Raw genomic sequence first — 20097 nt, 5'->3', positions numbered from 1 at the left:
ATATATATATATATATATATATATACATATGTACGCATATGTATACATATATGTACGCATACATATATGTACGCATATGGATATGTATATTGACGCATACATATGCATATGTATATGTACGCATACATATGCATATGTATATTGACGTATATATATATATACATATATATATATATATATATATATATATAAACTTGATGAGTAGTATTTCGAGCCAAAACGAGCCGAACACGAACGAATACATCTTAGTTCGTGTTCAGCTTGCTAACTTATCGAACGAAATTAATGAGCCGAAAACGAGCTTCTTAACGAGCCAAACACGAGCTGTTCGCGAACAACGAGCCGTTTTGACAGCCCTAATTGTCTGTGTGGAGCATATTGATCTTAACATTAAATTGACTTTTTATCATAGCAATAAAAGTAGGAAGAACTTTTTATCATAACAATAAAAGTAGGAAGAATAAGACTGATAATCGAGTGCAGTATTATTGATGATCATGGGCATTGCCTTGGGAAGGATACCTTTCTTTTGTTGGTTGCAAAGTTAATGTTCTTTGATCTTTTTTTTTAGGTTTGATGTGTATCATAGCCAATGTTGCAGAGATAGTTTTGTCCATTAATTACAGATGACTTCATTACCAATTAATGGTTGTCTTTCTTTTTAAGCTCATATGAGTGAGAAGACTTTATTCAGTGATGGTAGGATTTCTCTACTTAAAATTTGAACAAAAATTTGATTGAATTCTGCAAAAATTCAAAAACCCCCCTTCTCTTTTTATAAATTATCTGAGAATCATCATATGTTTGAGATATTGGCAATAATCTAGTCAAGACAATAGTCTCTCATTATTCTAAAGTATTTAATGACAATGATTTCCTTGTTCGGTTGTTGAGATCTCAGTTTTGATTTCATTGACGAGAGCAATATCTTTGGCTTTTGAGTGTCTATTTGATAGTATCCCAAATATCTTTTGGAGTTGCTAGGAGCATTTATGACTCATAAATTTTAGGCATCATGAATTCATGATGTTCCATATTGATGTCATTTCATCAAATTTGTTTCATTGTAAGGTGTAATTTTTGGGTTTTTTTTTGTCCCTAGAAGAGAATTCATAAAATTATAAATATTTTCTTGTTTTAATTTAGAACGTTTTTTGAAAATTCATACCACTACAAATTGATTATTTCATTCAATTATGGGGCAAGTTACCCCTGTAGCCTTTCTTAATTTCAATTGTTTTTATTTTTGCATACAACTATATAGAAAAAATAGATAATTATAATAACAAGCACAAAAAATTCACTTAGGGATTGCCGATTGATGTCCGGGCTGTCCGGGCTCAATCCACATGCTATGCTTTTTTTTTTTTTTCTTTTGTATATGAATCCGTGGAAGAGGCATGTTTTTGTAAGTAATGAATTCTTGACCTCGAACTTTTCTCATTTAACACTCTTGCAGATGGCCCTTCGCATGATGAATTATGTAGCTTTAGGATTTATTATAACTATATTTTAGTTTATTTTCAAAGTATTTTTTTAACATTTTTTTTAAATATTAATGCATTCTAACTTCTTTTGTAATGTTAATTTTATCAAGTAAGAAATTGAAATACAAAGAACCAAAAATGAAGTTAACTTCAGCTTGATCATACATCATATGTACTATTTCAACTAACAATTCTTTAAAAGTTGCATTTTTTGGATTGCTTAGTAATCCATCAACCATATTAGATATGGCTGATTAAATTTTATTTCAAGATATAAGCTTGATCTCAAACAAAAATTATTTCGATCCCTAAATCTGACTGTTAATATCATTAACGTTAAATATAAGCATATTTTTAATATCATCAACGTTAAATATAAATTTAGATTGTAGTTTTAAATCAATTATGGCATATAAAACATATTAAAAAATTCATAAACTGCTTACTTTAATTGATTCAACTTCAACGTTCAGTGATCATTGTATTAATGTATTTTTCTTATGCTTTAAATAAGCTGTATGGGTACTCTTTTGGAATTTAAATTTATGCAATAATCTTAATAAGAGAATAATTTAAGATTCTAAGATTATGCATAAAATCTCATTTTATCGTTTTGCTGAATTGTAGCTTATTTTGTCCCCTAGTTCTCTTTTAGTTCTCTAGTGAAACAAATGATAGCAATGAAATAACTTTTTTTGTAAGACCAATAAACCTTGCAAATTACCAGGTTACATTTTTTTCTTCTTTATAATCCTTGAATTGATTATGCATTTAATCTATATAATCACCAAGTGACAAATATTACTCTTTTGGATCCATATTTCATATCAATCTTTGATGGCGTTGCTTGTTTTGAGTTCCTAAATTATATTTTTAAAAGAAATCTTTGAAATCTTTGCTCCCTTCGAAAATTTCTAAGATCATTCTATTGAATATAGGAATGCAATTATGAATCTCATATTGTATAGCTGTCTTCTAGAGTCTTAATTTTTCCTGTTTTGTTCAAGTTGCGTTATCAATTAAATATTTTTATTGGTAAAATTAATGTTTAATGCTGTTGACATGATGATGTAACTATAGATACTATAGATTTTGATTCTAATTATTTGTATGGCACATAAATAGTTGATTCAAATTCAAATTGTTACTAAGCTTGTTCTTATGTTAACCTTATCTATTAGCTTATTTTATGGGAATCCAAAAATGATTGATGTGATAAATGTATATGAGATCTTTTGACATGAATTAAATTCCTTTTTATGATTTTAATCTTGTGAGTGCAACTTTTATGCGCAATTGCCTAATTTCAATATGAGGCAAGATTTTTTCTTGCTTTGGTATTTTTTTTATTCTATGTTTTAATCTAATTTTTTTGACATTGACTTATTTAATGTGCTTAATTTCAATAAAAAAGTAACACAACGAAAATCTAATTTATAAAAAATCACTTCAGGTCGCTTTTTGATATTGTGTTCTTCCAATTTCTTAGTAAATTTTTAAGATTATTTTCAGTCAGCTTGTTATTAATTAGTTTTGGAACATTGCTTAGTTAATTTAAATAAATAATTTATTGACTTAATTGGTAGTCTGTGATTTCTGAACCCTCAATTTATAGAATAAATTAAATTATACCACACTACGTCATTATAAAAATTTATTCCTAAGCCGTTTTACATCAATAATGCTTGATGGATGGTTTCACAATTGTAGTTATCACCTTAACATGCATTTCCTTATACTTTTAATTCTTGAAATTTTCTTACCCATAACTCTTGATGTGAGCTTGTAATCTGTTTAAAATTGAAAATGAGATAATAGAATATTGCTATTTTCACAGGACATGCATTTATGCGCTCATTAGGTTTCTTACAGAGAAAAACATTTATTAATAGATAATGATATCTTTTCACTTATTTTGTGAGTATTAAATGATGACTTTAAAGAGATTTGAAGGCGGCGATAGCAACAACAACAAGTCTTTATCCCACTAAGTGGGATCGGCTATATGAATCCTTTTTCTCCGTTGTGTCCTATTGAGTGTAATATTTTCATTTAATTCTAATAAATTAAGATAATTCATTATACAACATGCTTTGGCTTTTTTTAGATCCACCTCTACTTTTCTTAACTAAGAGATTTGAAGAAGTTGATAAAATTTAATACCTATATCGATTTCTAATTATTTTCATAAAAATGTTGGAATCTATTAAAGTTCATGCTTTTAACCTCGAGCGAACATGTGATCGCCAAGTGAAAACCTTTTTTTTCACTTAAGCTATAGAAGTCATGGAGAAATATTGAATTTTATGATAACCAGCATGGGGAGATCACCTTCATCATGATCATCATCAAGTTCATTAGTCTTTTCCCAACTATTTTGGGTTGGTATCATGACTCTGTGAAATTTTATTTTTCATATATCTTATTAAGTGTGAATAAGATTTTAAGCCTATTTTTGTGTAAATCATTTCAAACAACTTCTGTCATGTAATCTTTGGTCAACTTCTTTTTCTCCAAATTTCTAATACTAATTTCATCAAAAATTGTAATAGGCATATTTTATTCTCTTCGTTGTACATTTTCAAAGCGCTTATATGTATTTTCAATTATTTTACTTTTAATAGATGTCATTCCAACCTTCCTTTGATATAATTATTTTTTAATTTATTCTTTCTTGCTTGGCCCTGCATTAATCTTAAAATTATTATTTCTACCGTTCTCATTTTAGATATCTATGGTTTTCTTACAACAATCATTTGGATCCATGCATTGTTTGTCTTGTTGAGGTTTTATAAATTTTATTTTTAGGCCTCCATGTTATTCTTTTATCACACAATAAATAAGGTAGACCTTATTTTTTGTTATGAACGATTTCATTTACTATTGTTGCACATAGCTTTTGCTGAGAGAATGACATCATCTATGCTGATGAATTACTCAATGCAGACCTATTTGGTGATTCTATATTAACCTTTAGATGCAAATCAAACTTAGCTGCTTTAAGCAACGATATTACATTTTCTTAGGTTTGTAAATCAATTGCTGGATTCTGGGCTATAAATAAATTTGATGTTGCAGGCATATAAAGTCTGGCAATGAGCAATTCGTGACAGAAATCAGCAAATGGGTCTTTCATGAGAGGGGTCATCTAAAGGTGAATCTGTTTTTTACTATTCTATAGGCCTGACACTTCCTTAATTGGGGCATTTACTACACAATTTTTATATATCTACATATCTGACACAACTTTCATATTTACATACATAAAACATACTGGTACGATTCAGAGCAAAAATAAAAAAGATTATCCACAAAAATTAGGGGAAAACAGATTTTTTATTGCAATAACCCAAAATTTTCACACGAATACAAAAGATAAACACCTATAGTTCGAGAGGTAGGAAATCTCCCAAAGCCTAAACCCAAAACTCACAACTCAATCTCATGCATAAACCTACTCCGAAACATATTAGGTCTATTTATTCCCAACAATAATAATAATAAAAGACTAAATTGCCCTTAGATATACAAAAGACAAATTTGACCATAAACTACCCCCCCCAAACAAAAGACACTTTGTCCTAAAGGTGGGGAAAAAGTTAGACTATTACTTGATCAAGTAAGGCGGCTTCCACGTGGTGCCATTATCTGACTATCTTTTCCATTTAATCAAGAATTTATATAGACTCACGAGAGTGTGAAATGTAGTCTTGTTCACATCCTTTGGCCGCATCTGAATCAGTTGGTGGTCTGATTTCCAATCAATCTTAGAGAATATCACAACCCCAAATAACTCATCTCGTTTCTTACCGATCACCAAAATCTCTGTCAACTCCGTGTCACGTGTCTCTTCCATCTCTGTCAACTTTGATTCAATTTGCTTTTGTTTGTCCAAGCTATCTGAATGTCATATTATTTTTTCATAGTGTTGTCGCCTAAATCTGCTTCGGTTTTCCTTGATTGATACCACAGTTCCCAATCCACCTAAAGCTGTGATGTTGTCATCATGTCGTGGCAACCATTTTGGTTGTTTCTGTTGGAGCACGTCTCGACATCGTCTTTCGACCTAGTGGCGGGCGGAGCCGGTTTTGTGTGAATCTCCATTATCTTCTTCATCATTTCTTGCATATCTCTTATGCTTTCGAATCCGTTCTCCATCCAGCTCTTTATGGAAGAAAATCTATTTTCTATGGTGACATATCTTTCTTCCATCTTAGATTTTATTTGACTCATATCTTTCTTTAATTTTTTCTCCAAGTCATCTACTTTTTCTTGATTGCCATTCTTTTCATAATTTTTTTTTATCATAAAATTTGGAAGCACCTATATGTTGAAATGTTGTAGAGGATTTCTCAGATAGTCAAAATCGCGATGAACGGTGCCGTCAAAATTATGATCTAGCAAAGGAATAAGAAAAAATTGTATCTCATAGTATAGTCACGGGTTGGAAGGAAGAGACCTCGACGTTGCTATTGGCACTGTAAGCCGCGATCCCATAGCACACATCAAAAGTCTAGTGAGTTTCGAGTCTCTGTATACCGTGATTCTTCACGTTTAGCTCCAATCGGGAGTGTTTTGTGAATATTGTCATTTCATCACGTTTAGCACCCAATCTGTATGTTGAGATTTTGTCAATTTCGTCAGTCTTCACGGAAGTCGGAAGACATGTTTCCTTCGTAGCCTTCCCTTCAAGCTGAAAGGCGCTAGTTTCGAGTTTTGATAAGCTACGATCCTTCTCGTCGCCTCTTTCACATCAAGCTATGACCCTCTGCGACCTCGTATTTTTCTCATGAAACTCGGAGCGCGATTGTATCGCAGGGTTCCGTTACGAAGGTGTTTCAGATCTTAGTAAGATGCGATCCTTTGTGTCAAAGCCTTCTTCTATGAGTCATGAGCTCATCGTTGCCTTCTTCGAGGAGTCGCGAGCCCGTCATTGCTGAGATCCTCTCACCTTCCGAGCGAGAATGCGTCATATAAGCCGTGATTCCGTTGCTTTCGCAGCAAGACTTCGTCGTAAGCCACAATCTCGGTTGCTCCCCTGCAGGCTCATTGATCGCAGAAAATGTGATCCCGTCGCCTTCCTCTCGCCGAACACCACGATATCGTAGTGTTTGGTCACGAAGGTACGGGAGTCTAACTGTATCGCGAGATTCTGTCAAGAAGGGATCTTGTTGATGCTTCTCAGCTACCAACAACAATTCCATGATGATCTCCCCAAAATCATGCTCTGATACCAATCTAGTATGATATGGAGCAAAAATTGGCACGGTTTTCACAGAAGTCGCCTAAGACTCACAACTCAATCTCATGCATAAACCCAACCCTACATTTAATAAGTCTATTTGTACCCAACAACAATAATAATAAAAGACTAAATTGCCCTAATGCATGCAAAAGACAAACTTTCCCTTAGACTAGGCATAGACGTAGCACATACCACTCAAATCTTTGACATCTCATGACAAATCTCACTATCACTAACATTTTAAAAATGAAGTACACCTTTTCATGCATAGTTTTTTCAAATTGTTATAAATATACATGTCAAACTTTAGGTGTTAGATATGTAATACAAAAGAATTGTATAGTATGCAAATTTCTTTATTCAGAATGCCTTCATTTATCATTGAGGATATGTTTTTTCGTTCCATACAGGCTGTAAATGTTACTCATCGCAGAGCAGCAGAGATGTCTGAACCTGCAATGTACCGTATCAATGATGATCTGGTAATTAATAATCAATTATTTGAGCAGTGTACGTGTTAAGTTTTAAATTCCTAGCTGGGGATGCACTTGAATTAAAAGTTATATTTATATTTTGAATGGCGAAAGGAATATTCTGTTGAAATCTACGAATGGTCTGGAGCCTCCTGGAAACCATATGTGGCAGATGATGTTCAGGTTCAATTCTATATGATGAGCCCTTACGTATTGAAAACTTTGTCCACTGACCTAAAGGTACAATCTGGAGCTGATTTTTTCTTTCTTCTTGTTTCTTTCTTGTGTGGACCCTCACTTGTACGAGAGGGAAGGACTGTGCTGGAAACTATTTCATTTACCTATGTTGGAGTTAATGATATACTGTTTTGCAGGGACTTTATTTTACATCATTCAAGGTTCCGGATGTTTATGGCGTCTTCCAGTTTAAGGTGGAGTATCACAGATTGGGGTACACAAGCTTATCTCTTTCAAAGCAGGCAAGTAATACCAGCTTAATCTTGTTTTTTGGATATTTTTATTATCTTTTGTGAATTATTGAATTTATAACACTAAAAAAAACTATGTTTATATTCTATTTTTATGTTTACTTCAAGAGCCTGATTGATAGTACTGTTCTCTATTACCCAAGAAAGCATGAATATTTTCCAGCCGCCTAAACTGTTGGTATAGTCGATGCCCAACAAAAACCATTTATCAAATGGAAGGATAATGGTCAGTGCTTTTTAAAATCAGAGCCATTTTTCATGCAAATGAAATAGGTTTTAGTGTTTCAATGCAATGAAGATTATGTGGGCATGTTTTGGATCAAATGCTTTTTTAATCATGATATCTAAACATAATATACATGTTGCTGCTTAATGTAGAATTGCTACAACATTTAACAAAAAAGCTATGGTTCCATTATATTGCAGGTATTTTATGGTTGCTTATGATGGCCAATTTATTTGAATTGTTTCATTACTCATCTGAATTTATTTTAACATTTTAGTATTAGTTGGAACAGACATACAACAACGACAAACCTTTATCCCACAAAGTGGGAACAGACATAAAGCTAGTAAAAATATTAAATGAACTACAAAATTTTAACAAGATGAGAGCTTAAGAATGGTAGAACGAAGAACATCACATAAGATTTTAGTGGGCGTGTAAATTGATTTGATTTATTTTGTAGAAGATAAAATGTACCTTTGTGTGATGGATGGCATTATTTATGGATTTAAAATTGGGCGTTTAAAATGAAAAAACTATCAAGAGTATTATGCAATTATAGAAAATGATGATGATATAAAGGCAATTATAAAACTACAATAAAATTGAATTTTCTATATAGATTTTAGTTCTGGTTTATCATGAAATGTCATTGATGGATAGCTTGCAGGGAGTGACATAATTGGTAATATTATTTAGTTATTTATTTGTGTTTGTGCCTATTGAAAGTCTAATAGGATAAAATCTGATTATGTATCTATCCCCTAAAATCTGTGTGATGGATGGCATTATTTATGGATTTCAAATTGGGCGTTTAAAATGAAAAGACTATCAGGAGTATTATGCAATTATAGAAAATGATGATGATATAATGGCGAGCTTTATAAAACTACAATAAAATTGAATTTTCTATATAGATTTTAGTTCTGGGTTGTCATGAAATGTCATTGATGGATAGCTTGCAGGGAGTGACATAATTGATAATATAATTTATTTACTTATTTGTGTGTGCCTATTAAAAGTCTTGACCTGATATCTAAATAAAATTTATTAATAGGATAAAATCTGATTATGTATCTATCCCCTAATTTTCACTTGGTTTCCATCAAGAAAGAGCTCAGACCAGGATTTCAAAACCCATAGAAAGGGCAGCTTTCTATTCTTTATCAGTTTAGGTAGGTAGTTTCATGTTTTTATAATGATTACTATTAGAGTTATTCTAGTAGGCTTTATGATCCTTCTTGTTCTGACTTAATATGACATGCTGTCAACTTTTATTTTGTTTTGCACCTGTAGATGTTCGTTTGCAAATATGTCATTTACGCATGAGACGCTTAATTTTCACTTTACTATTTTTTTAAAAAAATTATTCAAATAACCGATGCTTCAGATCCCGGTCCGGCCATTTAGACACAATGAATATGAGAGATTTATCCCAGCTGCCTTCCCTTACTATGGAGCATCATTTTCAACTGTAAGTGCACTCTGAATTTAAGTTCATCTCATTTTCATAAATTCATCAGCCTTTACTTTGTATGGGAACTATGATTTCCATCAAGCAGGAATATCAGAAGCCCCTCTCAGTCAACACATTAAATTTTTTTCTTGCATAAAATTTTAGTAAACTATTGGTTGATATAATTTTTCTTTTTTAATGGTGATTTATGAGTGAGTATTTTTCCTTGCAGATGGCTGGATTCTTCATTTTCACAATTGTTTACCTCTACAATAAATAAGTTCCTTCAGGCCTAAGGAATGTGATGCGGCCGATTTCCAATTGACCATGAGGTGATGAGTAGTTTGGTACCGTTTAAATTGAATGCTATACGTGTTGGCTTAAGCTCTTTTTTGATAAAATTTTGGAGAAGTCTAGACTTAAAAAAACTTATTTAGCAGTTTCTCAGTAAATCCGGAAGACCTCTGTTCTGGAGTGTCGGCAAAATTAACATCGTCATCTTTTTTTAAGTCTTATGAATGAATTTCCTGCTCCAACAATTCTCATTTTACTTCTAGCCCACACCTCAATCAATGTGGAAGCTCGTATTAATTCCAATATCTATTAAATGAGCGGTGCATATTCTACAGTTGAACCGTGCATGTGGAATCACCGTCTCCTGACCATTTGATTCGATTTCCAAAAAAAATCTGCATTTGATTCTTTTGAGAGTTTGTTTTAACAGGTTACTTTTTTGAAGTTTATATTAGTTTTTGGATGACATGCTATTTAGAAAATTCTTCCATATCTTTGAAAGGACCTCAAAATTTAGTTTCATGTTTGTGTAGTGAGAGTTATTGATTCAGGCTGGATGCGAGTACATAAACATTATGGGATTTTGTGTTTATATTTTAGATCATGATACCATAGATTTTTATCATAATTATAATAATTTTGTTAAATAAATATAACAATTAAATATATTTTATTTAATTTTAAATTTTTTTTTGAATAAACGAGTATTAACATCTTCCCAATCCATCGCTCCAAAGGAATTTTCAACTTTGTTTTGTACCTTTGCACGTTGCAATGATTCTTCCGTCGTTTTAACGTTTTATTTTGGCGACCTACAATTTTAACTTCGTCAGGGCTAAAGTAATGCTTTCGGATTCAAATTAACATTTAGCACGAACAAGAATAAAAACATTCAAACAGAATGAAGGGTAAATCAAGGCCATAATTCTTATCCAGAGCATTTTAAATCTCCGCTTCTCCATTTAAAACAATGGAGGCTCGCCTTCAACAATTAAGAAATTATGGTTTAAAATTAAGTATTATCTTATAAAAAATAAAGTCATAGCTCACCATTTTCAGGAAAAAACGTATCGATGAGCTTCGAATAAAATTCATCCTTTTTCATTGAAACCATAGTTATTGTCAGTAAAGCAACACAAGTATTATAACTTTAATTTTGTCAATATGTTTCTTTTTTTTTCAGCTTGCTCAACTGATCAAACAAGCTTAAAATCAAAACTTTCTACTGCAAATTTGTTTTTCACACTTGGGTTTTGTTATAAGAAAATGATGCCCGGTGCGAGCCATTTTTCTTTCTAAAGCACGAATAAACGTACAGAAACACACAATACGAAAATTCTTCTGATGCATATTAAAAGCGTTTGTAAAATTCTTATTTTTATTTTTTGCATCATTACTCTCATTGTTCTTTAGAAATCAATCTTTTTTTTAAAATAGTTTTGCCCTGATAATCATGTTTAAATAACAAATAAAAAAAAGGAAAAATATCAAAATAATCCCTTGAATCTTTGAAAGACCTCATTTTAATCCCAGAATTTACAAAAGTGTACATTTTGAAATAGTTCTTGTAGCCCACTATTAAAAATTAAATTAATATTTTTATAAACTCTGGGATTAAAATGATCCATTTAGGTGATAGTTGCAGTCAGGGGGGACTATTTTGACACTTTACAAGATTTAACACAACTTAACCTTAAGAAGGATCAAGTTCTGGAGTCCATCTTTGAATTTCTCCTCAATTTGAAAGCAGAAAATTTGTGAGCAGCTTCACTTTCAATAACGACACGACTGCTGAGAGATTGTTTGCGCTCCACCTCTTTATCGTACTGAATGGAAGATCGCCGTAAGATGTTAAAAAGAGAAGAACCGGTCTCTGATCCTGCCTGCACCGTTCCTTTAGCTACAGATGATTTCACTTGCGAACTCAACCTATCTTTCCTGGAATTCTTTGCAGATATACCTTCTTTTTCAGCCTAAAAGCCCAAAATAGAGAAAATATTAAAATTTTAGCATATTAGGGATGTAAAATAAAATTTTGCAAGTAAAATAGAGATAATAACGTGCCATGCTGTCATCACTAAACAAGTGAACAATGAGATGCATGCATCTTCATCTATTATTTTGATTATATTGTTGAAACTGGATCACTGCTGCAAGATTTTTAACTCAACTCATTGAATTTTTGTAAATATATAAGAATTGTGAGGCATGTAGGCAAATTTACCAAACTTAGGTTATTGTATAATCTCTCTAAAAAATTGGATTCCTTGAGAATTCTGCAGATCTTATTGACAACTTTCATGAGACGACTTGAATATCGATGTACATCAGCATTTGATATGAATTTTCAATTTGGTGATTCATACCATAGATCTTTCTATTAATTTGCTTCATAATTGATATACATGTGATTCAAGTTTTCTAAAATTTCATACATGTTTAGTTCATTTCTACAGCGGAAATCTTGATCATTATTCAATTTCATTATGAGATTTCCAATTTTAATGATTATTGTACAATAGTTTATAATGACATAAGTGTGTGTGATATTTTTGCATCGACGTTGATTAATATTTACTAAAGAAAAATTGGTAGCCTAAAAATTATAGCTATTAATGCTTTTTATTTTGCAACCCATCCTATGTTGCATTTGTGAACCTTGGCGCTAGTGTGATCTCCATCATGTTTAATATTTTTTGGCCATTTACATACACACAACACAATTCCTATGTATTTACATATCTAAAGCTAAACATTACTTTTTTACATTTATATCATCTGAATCTTTCATCTCACATTAAATGTACCATTATTTTAAATTTTAAAATGTGAAATGCACTTGTTCATGCAAAGGTTGGATGGCATATATGTAAAAATTGAAGTTTAGGAGTTAGATATGTAAATACATAAAATTTGAGTGGTTTGTATGTGAATCTTTCAATATTTTAATATAGTACGAAATGGCTAAGTGTTTTCAACGAATATTTATGGTGACATTATGCTTGCATATTTGCCAGAAAACAAAAAACATTGTGTTTTTGAAAAAAAATAAAAAGAAAATATCAATGGACACTGTATACAAAAGTAATGATATTTTACCGTCTCTGAAGGGATCTCAGATGTTGAAATATTGCTCTTGCTATTGCTGTCATCACGACCAAAAATGAATGCCTTGACAGAAATGGATCGTTGTTTATATGATGTCGAAAGCAAACTATTCGTTCGATTGAGAAAAGAAGACTGCAAAAGCAAATAGTAAGAATGATACTCAGAATAAGCATATAGTATCAGACAACAGAAACCCATTTTGAGAACTAAGTAGAGTTAAAAGAACTAGTGTTGGATCTAACACCTAAAGTTTGATATTTTTTCACACCTTGGTATTAAAAACCTAAGCAAGAAAATGTAAATTTCACTTTTAAAAAGTTAGTATAGTAGTACTTTTGATGTGATGTCAAAGATTTGAATGTTATATATGTTAGTATGTAAATATATAAGAATTGCGAGTTATGTATGTAAATGTCCCATATAAGAAAGTTTTAAACCCTATTTCACTGCCCAGTTGATACTTTCAAGTTATCAAAGGCTAGACTTATTTCCTTTTTTAACCCTAACATAGCAAAAATAAATTGCTATATTAGAAAAAGCTATACTTTTATTGAGGTTTGATGAAGAAGTTCAGGGATAATAAGAATAATCTAAATTTGATTTTTATTGATTTAAAAAAAGCTTACGATAAGGCCCCAAGGGATATTCTTTGGAGAGTTTTGGAGAGTTCTGGAGAGTTCTTGAGAAGAAAGGTGTTCATATGACTTATATTCAAGTCATTAAAGATATATATACTAGAGCTGGAACTTGTGTTCGAACTGAAGGAAGATTGACCAATTATTTTCCTAATTCTGTTGGATTAAACCAGGTTATGGATGAAAGCCCATATCTTTTTGCTTTAGTTATGGATGATCTTACTGGACATTTACAGGAGGAAGTACCTTGGTGTATGCTTTTTGCTGATGATGTCCTATTGGATAAGACAAGAGAAAAAGCCCAGAAAAAACTTGAATTATGGAGGTCTACATTGGAATCTAAATGCTTTCATTTGAGTAGATCTAAAACTAAATACATGGAATGTAATTTTAGTAGTAGTAGCTCTAGTGACATAAATGTAACTTTGGGTGATCAAATAATTAAAAGGTGTGAGCGATTTAGATATCACAGGTCTGTTGTTCAAAGCGATGGTGATATAGATATAGATTGATATAGATGAGGATGTTAATAATAGAATTCAAGTTGGTTGGTTGAAGTGGAGGAATGCTTCGGGCCTTTTGTGTGATAGAAAAGTACCGCTCAGACTGAAAGGAAAATAAGATGGTGGTGAGACCTTCAATGTTGTTGGCCTTTATAAGAGAAGCATAATACTAAATTAAGCGTTGTCGGATGAGAATGATTAGGTGGATTAGTGGCTTTACACTTAGAGACAAAATGCAAAATGAATATCTACGTGATAGGATTGGTGTAGCTCCAGTGACGGACAAAATTAGAGAGTCTTCTTAGATGATTTAGTCACATTAAACGTCGACTATCTGATGATCCGATTAGGAGAATAGACGTTTTAGATTCGACTTATGTTAAGAAAGGCAGAGATAGACCTCAAAAGACTTGGGCTTATTGTATAAAAAAATGATCTTAATTTATTAGAACTAAATGAAAATATCATCATGGACTTTCCAAAATAATAAATAAGCTACTTTACTAACTTCTATCAAATTCAACAATTGTATACAAAAAAGATGGGGCATAAAAAGCAAAGAATTATCAACCACTTTATAGCTTACCTTTGAACTATTGCTGCTTCCGGACAAAATAAGAGAATCAAAAAGAGCTGCTGGAGGGCAAGCGATTAAAAATTAATAAAGAATTTTCAATCATTGTTAAAGTGAAAACACACACACAAAGAGAAAGAGAGAGAGAGAGAGATAAGGTTTGCTTACGTGCTGAAGCTTTCGCTCTCTTCTTGGTACTTGGGGCAATGTTCAACTTCTTTATCAGACCAAAAAATTCTCGAGAACTTTCATCTTCCACCGGAGATATCAAGGAAGGTTCCTCCTGAATTTGAATAGGCAAAATTATTGTAATTTAAATACCATATTTTCTGTCAAAATTATGCTTATTATTAAGTTTTCATTTTTTTTTGGTCTGGTTTCTTAACTAGAACTTCAATAACTAGCTAACAGTGATGACCATGTATTTTCTTATTTATCATAAGAATGTAAGTTAAGTGAACTAGCAGAAGCATACACACAACTGCATTCCTGGATATATTGTCCTCATTTAATCGGCATGAATGAAGTTAAATCAACCCCACGACCAAAATTCCAATTTTCTGCTAGAACAAATCATTAGGTGGTCTTATAGTTATAAAAGGCTTCATAGCTTGGTTTAATTAGAATAAACTACAGATATAAACAAGTAGCAGGTCATAATACCCGTGGCAAAGTGAAAATAATTCAAATAAAATAATAAAATTAATTTTGAAAAATTTCATTAAACTTCAAAACGAATTCAAATTACACACAGGCCAACAATATGCATACAAATGTGAACATTACAACTAAACTAATTGCATAGATTGAAATTTACTTGACATATGATACAGGAATTTAAAGTTATACTGCCTAAAAAATTCATAAATGCAAATATTGAGGATTCCAAGTCAAAAATAGAAAATTAAGCAAAGAGCTAGCCAATTCTACTACTTCAAGTTGCCAGAATATCCATGAATAGTTATCAAAAGGGGAAGAGAAGAGCATCTCATTCAAACTGCAACAGTAGCATGGTTAGGAAAGAAAGAGCTTGTTGAGGATCAATTTAGGTTTTTGTTTTTTTTAAATTCTATTTTTGTTTTTAAAAACATGTTTGTTTAATTTGTTTTTACAATGTTTTATTTTTTGTTTCTAAAAACATAATAACAAGTTTTTTAAAACACTTAAAACAACTAGTAAGTTTTTGAGTGTTTTTAAAAATAACTATAGTTTAATTAATATGTCAATCATGTTTTGTTTTAAATCAAAATATAAATAAATAAAAATAAATGAATAAATAAATAACAAAAGTTTTCTCAAATGACCCCTAAACTTTCACAGAGTTACTTACATGATGCTTGAGAATATGATGACGAATAAGATTCTTTTCCGTCTCTTCATCATCTGATGGTAAATAAACATCATTAGCATCAGTAAACATGTGAGAAATCATTTGTTTGGCCTTTTTCAAGCTTTGATGAGACGTATCTATGGGATGATTCTTATACAACGCTTCATCACCACCATCATTATCGTCATTGCCTTCATCAACATCATTATCACTTCTATCATAATTATCATAATCACCACCATGAATTAATGCTGGTTTTCCGAGTCCTTCACGACCAGATTTTATCCTTTGGAGAACATTGTCAGTTTCAGCAGCATCTTGTTGCTCGAGCCACTTCTGATGAAGTTCGTTGCGTTTCTCTTGGTCTATTGGAGCCTCCTCATAGCCAGTAGCAATCAGGTCGTCAAGTTCTTCGTGTTCATCAGTCTCATCTTCATCTTCGTTTTCTTGAAACCTCAACAGATCACAATCACTATCATCTTCTTCTTCAGCCTCATCATCAAGAAAAGCTTTTGCTATGCCATCTTTAGGAGATGAGTCCTTGTTCAAAACATTGTGAATACTAGGACTGATGTTTTCCTTGTCACTTTCTTCTTCCGAAGTCGAACTGTATGAAATGCCATCAAGCATCTTAAATCATAATAAATTAGGTGAAACAGAAAATATCTTTAAGTATTATTTAGAATGATAAAAATGCGCAACAATTACTGTAAAATGTTTTAAATATCAAGGGAATCCAAAGGAAGATCAAACTAACAATTTGTAAGCAACGCAATATTGGCCAGAAATTACACTGCAATAACTAGAAAGCATTTATAGGACAAAGAAGCCCAAATACAAAAGAAATTTAGATGGTTTTTACGTTATTTGTAGAACGAATTGCATTTCAGCCTTTAAAAATTGTAGAAAATTTTATAATTTTGTCTTGCGTCGAGGATCACTGAACAAATTGCCTTATTGAGATGTAGCCTACTTTGAGTGTTAAGATTGATATGGTGCCTAATTATTCATCGAATCATGCTTGAAATTTGATGCAATTCTTCAAACACAAAAATGCTAAAAAAATATGAATCTAGAACTTCAGAAATTAATTTTAATTTATAGGAATGACTTCAAGTGTGATTTTAGTAAAATGCAATAAAAAAATGTCACGCTTACAAAAAAAATTAAATTAACACCAAATTTATCAAAATCTAAGATTAAATATTGATTCAGTAAGATAGCGTTTCTATTGTTGGATGAAAAGAAAAGGTTGAAAGGGAGAATTGCTTCAAATTTGATATTATAATTTAGAAAGATTGCGTCATTATCAATATGAACATCAAAATTAAATACTTGGGATTGAATAGCACAGTTGATGAATATCTTATGCCCACTAGTTCTCCTATTCCAGATGCATGCTTTCTCCACATAAATAACAATGAAACCTTTATTTGTCCAAACAGATTAACAACACCTGGTGAACTATAGCCCAAATGAGTTAACAAAACGAGAGAACATGCATTGCTAATTCAGATGAAACGAAATTTGCTTTCTTGATGACCTAACAATTCAGATAGGCTGCGAATTATAAAGTGTTGAGCATTCCTCCATCTCTAAAAGAAAGCATATAAAAACCAACTGAGGCTTCCTAAAATGCAACCACCAAACACAGCTAACCATTCATTTGATTAAAAATGATAGCAAGATTTACCTACATACCACTCAATTCCTATGTATTTACATATTTAACACCTAAACTTTAATATTTACATATACACCACCTTTCCTATGCATGAAAAGGTGTATTCACCTTTTAAAAGTTTAAAAAGGTGGTACCTTTTATGAGATATTAAAGATTTAGTTGGTATAAATGTAAATAATAAAAAAAAAAAGTTTAGGTGCTAGATATGTAAATACATAGGAATTGGCTGGTAGGTATGTAAATGACTCAAAATGGTAAGATGCACAGCATGCTTCTTGCACTTACACGTCATAATCGCTAGAGCTGGCATCACCACCATCCTTGCCTCCACCATCAACATTTAAACAAGTGTTAAGTGGGTATGAAGGAATATCTTTCTGAGGATTTAGTAGGTTATCAACTCCAGTGCTTAATTGAAAACCACCTTTGTCTTCCTACAGTAAATGCTACATTTACAACAGTAGTTCCTGCATTGACAGAACTATAGAAGAAGTAATACAAAATTTCCATACTTTAAACATAAAAGGATACCTGTGTATCATTAGTTGGATTCTTTTGTGTGCCTTCTGAGCCAACATCAAGGTCCTGCACTTATAAAGACAGGAAACACATTATATCCGTAGATCTTATAAACAATAAAATTAATTATTTAGACATATCAAAGATAAATTAATTAGCTGTAAAATGTCTGATCCCGTACTTTCATGTTATTCTGAACATTGGCCATCTGCAAGAAAACCCAATAAACAGAAATTTTACAAAATAAAACAAAAGGTATACATGAAAGCATTAGGCATAAGACATGTGGATTCAAAAGATCGAACGTTAGTTATTAGATCAAATTTACAGTCAAAAGTAAGCAAGGAGGCTTTATTGCATATGTTAGCATTTAAATTATGAACATACCAAAATAAGATTCATTTCCGGAGAAAAAAAGAGTGTCATCTCACTTTAGAGGGTGTGTGTATATATATATATATATATGGACACACACTCCATTTACAAACCATATGCATCCCCTTTTAATGGTAGTTTGGCCGCAGTCTTCAAAATAACACAGCCCATCTTATGAAAGGATTTGTCTCGAATAGATAATCTAGATCCACCCCACAGATACAAAGTCCTTGACTCATGCAAAACTATAAAGTAACAAAGTTGGCAAAATCAAGTAGCACATGTGGCAATCAACATCGGTAGTAGCACTATCCTAAATGTTTGAGGCAAGTTTTTATGAATCATCATGCAACATTTCTTTAGTGTTATATGAGATGTAAACTTCACATAAAAAAAATCCTTTTTTATGATAAAACAAGAAAAAATAATCCAAAGACCTACCACACATTCATTCCTATCAGTCTCTTTTATGTCGATTTGTCCGTTCACAGGGCCTGCCTTACAATCACTCCCCGCAGTACAGTCAGCAACCTCAACAAAAGGCAACGAACCAAGAATGTTGGAACTACAACAAAAAAACAAAACCATTTCAACAAATCCGAACATTCAAAGATAATTTATAAACATTTTTTGCAATAGCGAAATAGAATTGTATATCAGATAAACCTTTTCAATATTTCTAGCTTCCTGAGACGAATTTTCTTTAATACTGAAGATATTGGCTTCTGCATGAGCTGCACAGGCTTGAACGATGCATTACTGGTTTCTGCACCGAAATGTCATAATCATTTTACATATAAATACTTCTTCCAATTCTTAGAAATGGTTAAATATTGCTATTTTCTTTTACCTCGCAGAAGCCGCTGTGATTCAGCATGCAAGCGCTCCAACTCTGCCTTCCTTTCCTGTCAAAGATTTCAACACAACTAAGGCAGCACAATCTTTCAATGTGCAATATCATGAAAAACAATATATTAATATTAAAAACGACAAAATTTATTCGCAAACCTTATCGAGCCTTTTCCTTTCCCGAACAGATTCCTTCGGCTTCCCATTCGGATCTTTGAGCTTCCTAGACTTTCCCTTTTTCTTCTTCATATTCGGATCTTCCTCTTCATCTTCCAAATTAAGTTTCCTCTTCACATTCTTTTCCTTCTCCGATTCCTTCACCACCACTACTTCTTCATCATTTCCGCCCCCGCCTTCCTTCACCTTCACCTCCTGCACACACGGATCACCCATCATCTCTTCACCACTCCGATACACAAATAAAGGATCGAGCTCCGGCGCCGGACCCGTTTCCTCGCCGAAACCCTTATTCTCCGTCGCATTGGAGGAACCCGTCCGAATCGCGCTGGATTCCGGGATCGGCATGGTCGGCGCATCCGGAACCCTAGGAATCCCCAAAGCCTGCGGAAGTGAAGTAACTGCAGCCTTCTTGAGGCGCTTGAGCTTCGGTTTGGAAGGAGAAGAAGATGGTTTCTCCGGCGCGGGAAGGGCCAATTCGTCCTCTTCGTCGAAGTTCTCCATTACCAAGCTAGAAAGCTGACTCATCGACATGGAATGGATGAAGGGTGAGAGAGATCGATCTCTAGGGTTTGAAAACGCTCCAGTGGTTGGCTCGAAAATTGAAGTGAGCGCAAGAGAGCGGGAGGAAAGTTTTTCGCGCCAATAACTTGTATATACCCCGCAGTTGTGCG

The 20097-nt window shown here is 32.5% G+C and overlaps 2 protein-coding genes across 4 annotated transcripts in view; one reads left to right on the top strand and one right to left on the bottom strand.

The window, feature by feature from the left end:
- Positions 1–9995, top strand: part of LOC110023364 (dolichyl-diphosphooligosaccharide--protein glycosyltransferase 48 kDa subunit) — a 26088-nt gene extending 16093 nt beyond the window's left edge. For both annotated transcript variants that reach the window (XM_020722745.1, XM_020722744.1), the window contains 6 exons: positions 4566–4641; positions 7143–7214; positions 7320–7445; positions 7580–7684; positions 9310–9393; positions 9608–9995. In XM_020722745.1, coding sequence (XP_020578404.1) covers positions 4566–4641; positions 7143–7214; positions 7320–7445; positions 7580–7684; positions 9310–9393; positions 9608–9655 — 511 coding nt within the window. In that variant the 3' untranslated portion in view covers positions 9656–9995. The remainder of the gene's footprint in view (positions 1–4565; positions 4642–7142; positions 7215–7319; positions 7446–7579; positions 7685–9309; positions 9394–9607) is intronic.
- A 1120-nt stretch (positions 9996–11115) lies between these two features.
- LOC110023405 lies at positions 11116–20062 on the bottom strand. 2 transcript variants are annotated; one of them, XM_020722811.1, is made up of 12 exons: positions 19406–20062; positions 19248–19302; positions 19064–19163; positions 18839–18962; positions 18204–18230; positions 18035–18088; positions 17789–17937; positions 15820–16426; positions 14658–14772; positions 14502–14551; positions 12769–12909; positions 11116–11642 (listed from the first exon to the last, which is right to left on the bottom strand). In XM_020722811.1, exons 1-12 carry the CDS (start codon positions 19955–19957, stop codon positions 11373–11375), a joined length of 2244 nt encoding a protein of 747 aa, XP_020578470.1. In that variant the 5' UTR covers positions 19958–20062; the 3' UTR covers positions 11116–11372. The 2 variants fall into 2 exon arrangements, with proteins under 2 accessions (XP_020578470.1, XP_020578471.1); XM_020722812.1 differs by having other exon boundaries at positions 14502–14548.
- Between the last annotated feature and the right edge of the window lie 35 nt (positions 20063–20097).

Source organism: Phalaenopsis equestris, unplaced genomic scaffold (genome assembly GCF_001263595.1).
Source record: "Phalaenopsis equestris unplaced genomic scaffold, ASM126359v1 Scaffold000224, whole genome shotgun sequence".
NCBI classification, from domain to species: domain Eukaryota; kingdom Viridiplantae; phylum Streptophyta; class Magnoliopsida; order Asparagales; family Orchidaceae; genus Phalaenopsis; species Phalaenopsis equestris.
Note: the sequence above shows the minus strand (reverse complement) of the source record. Positions and strands in the feature narration are given on the sequence as shown.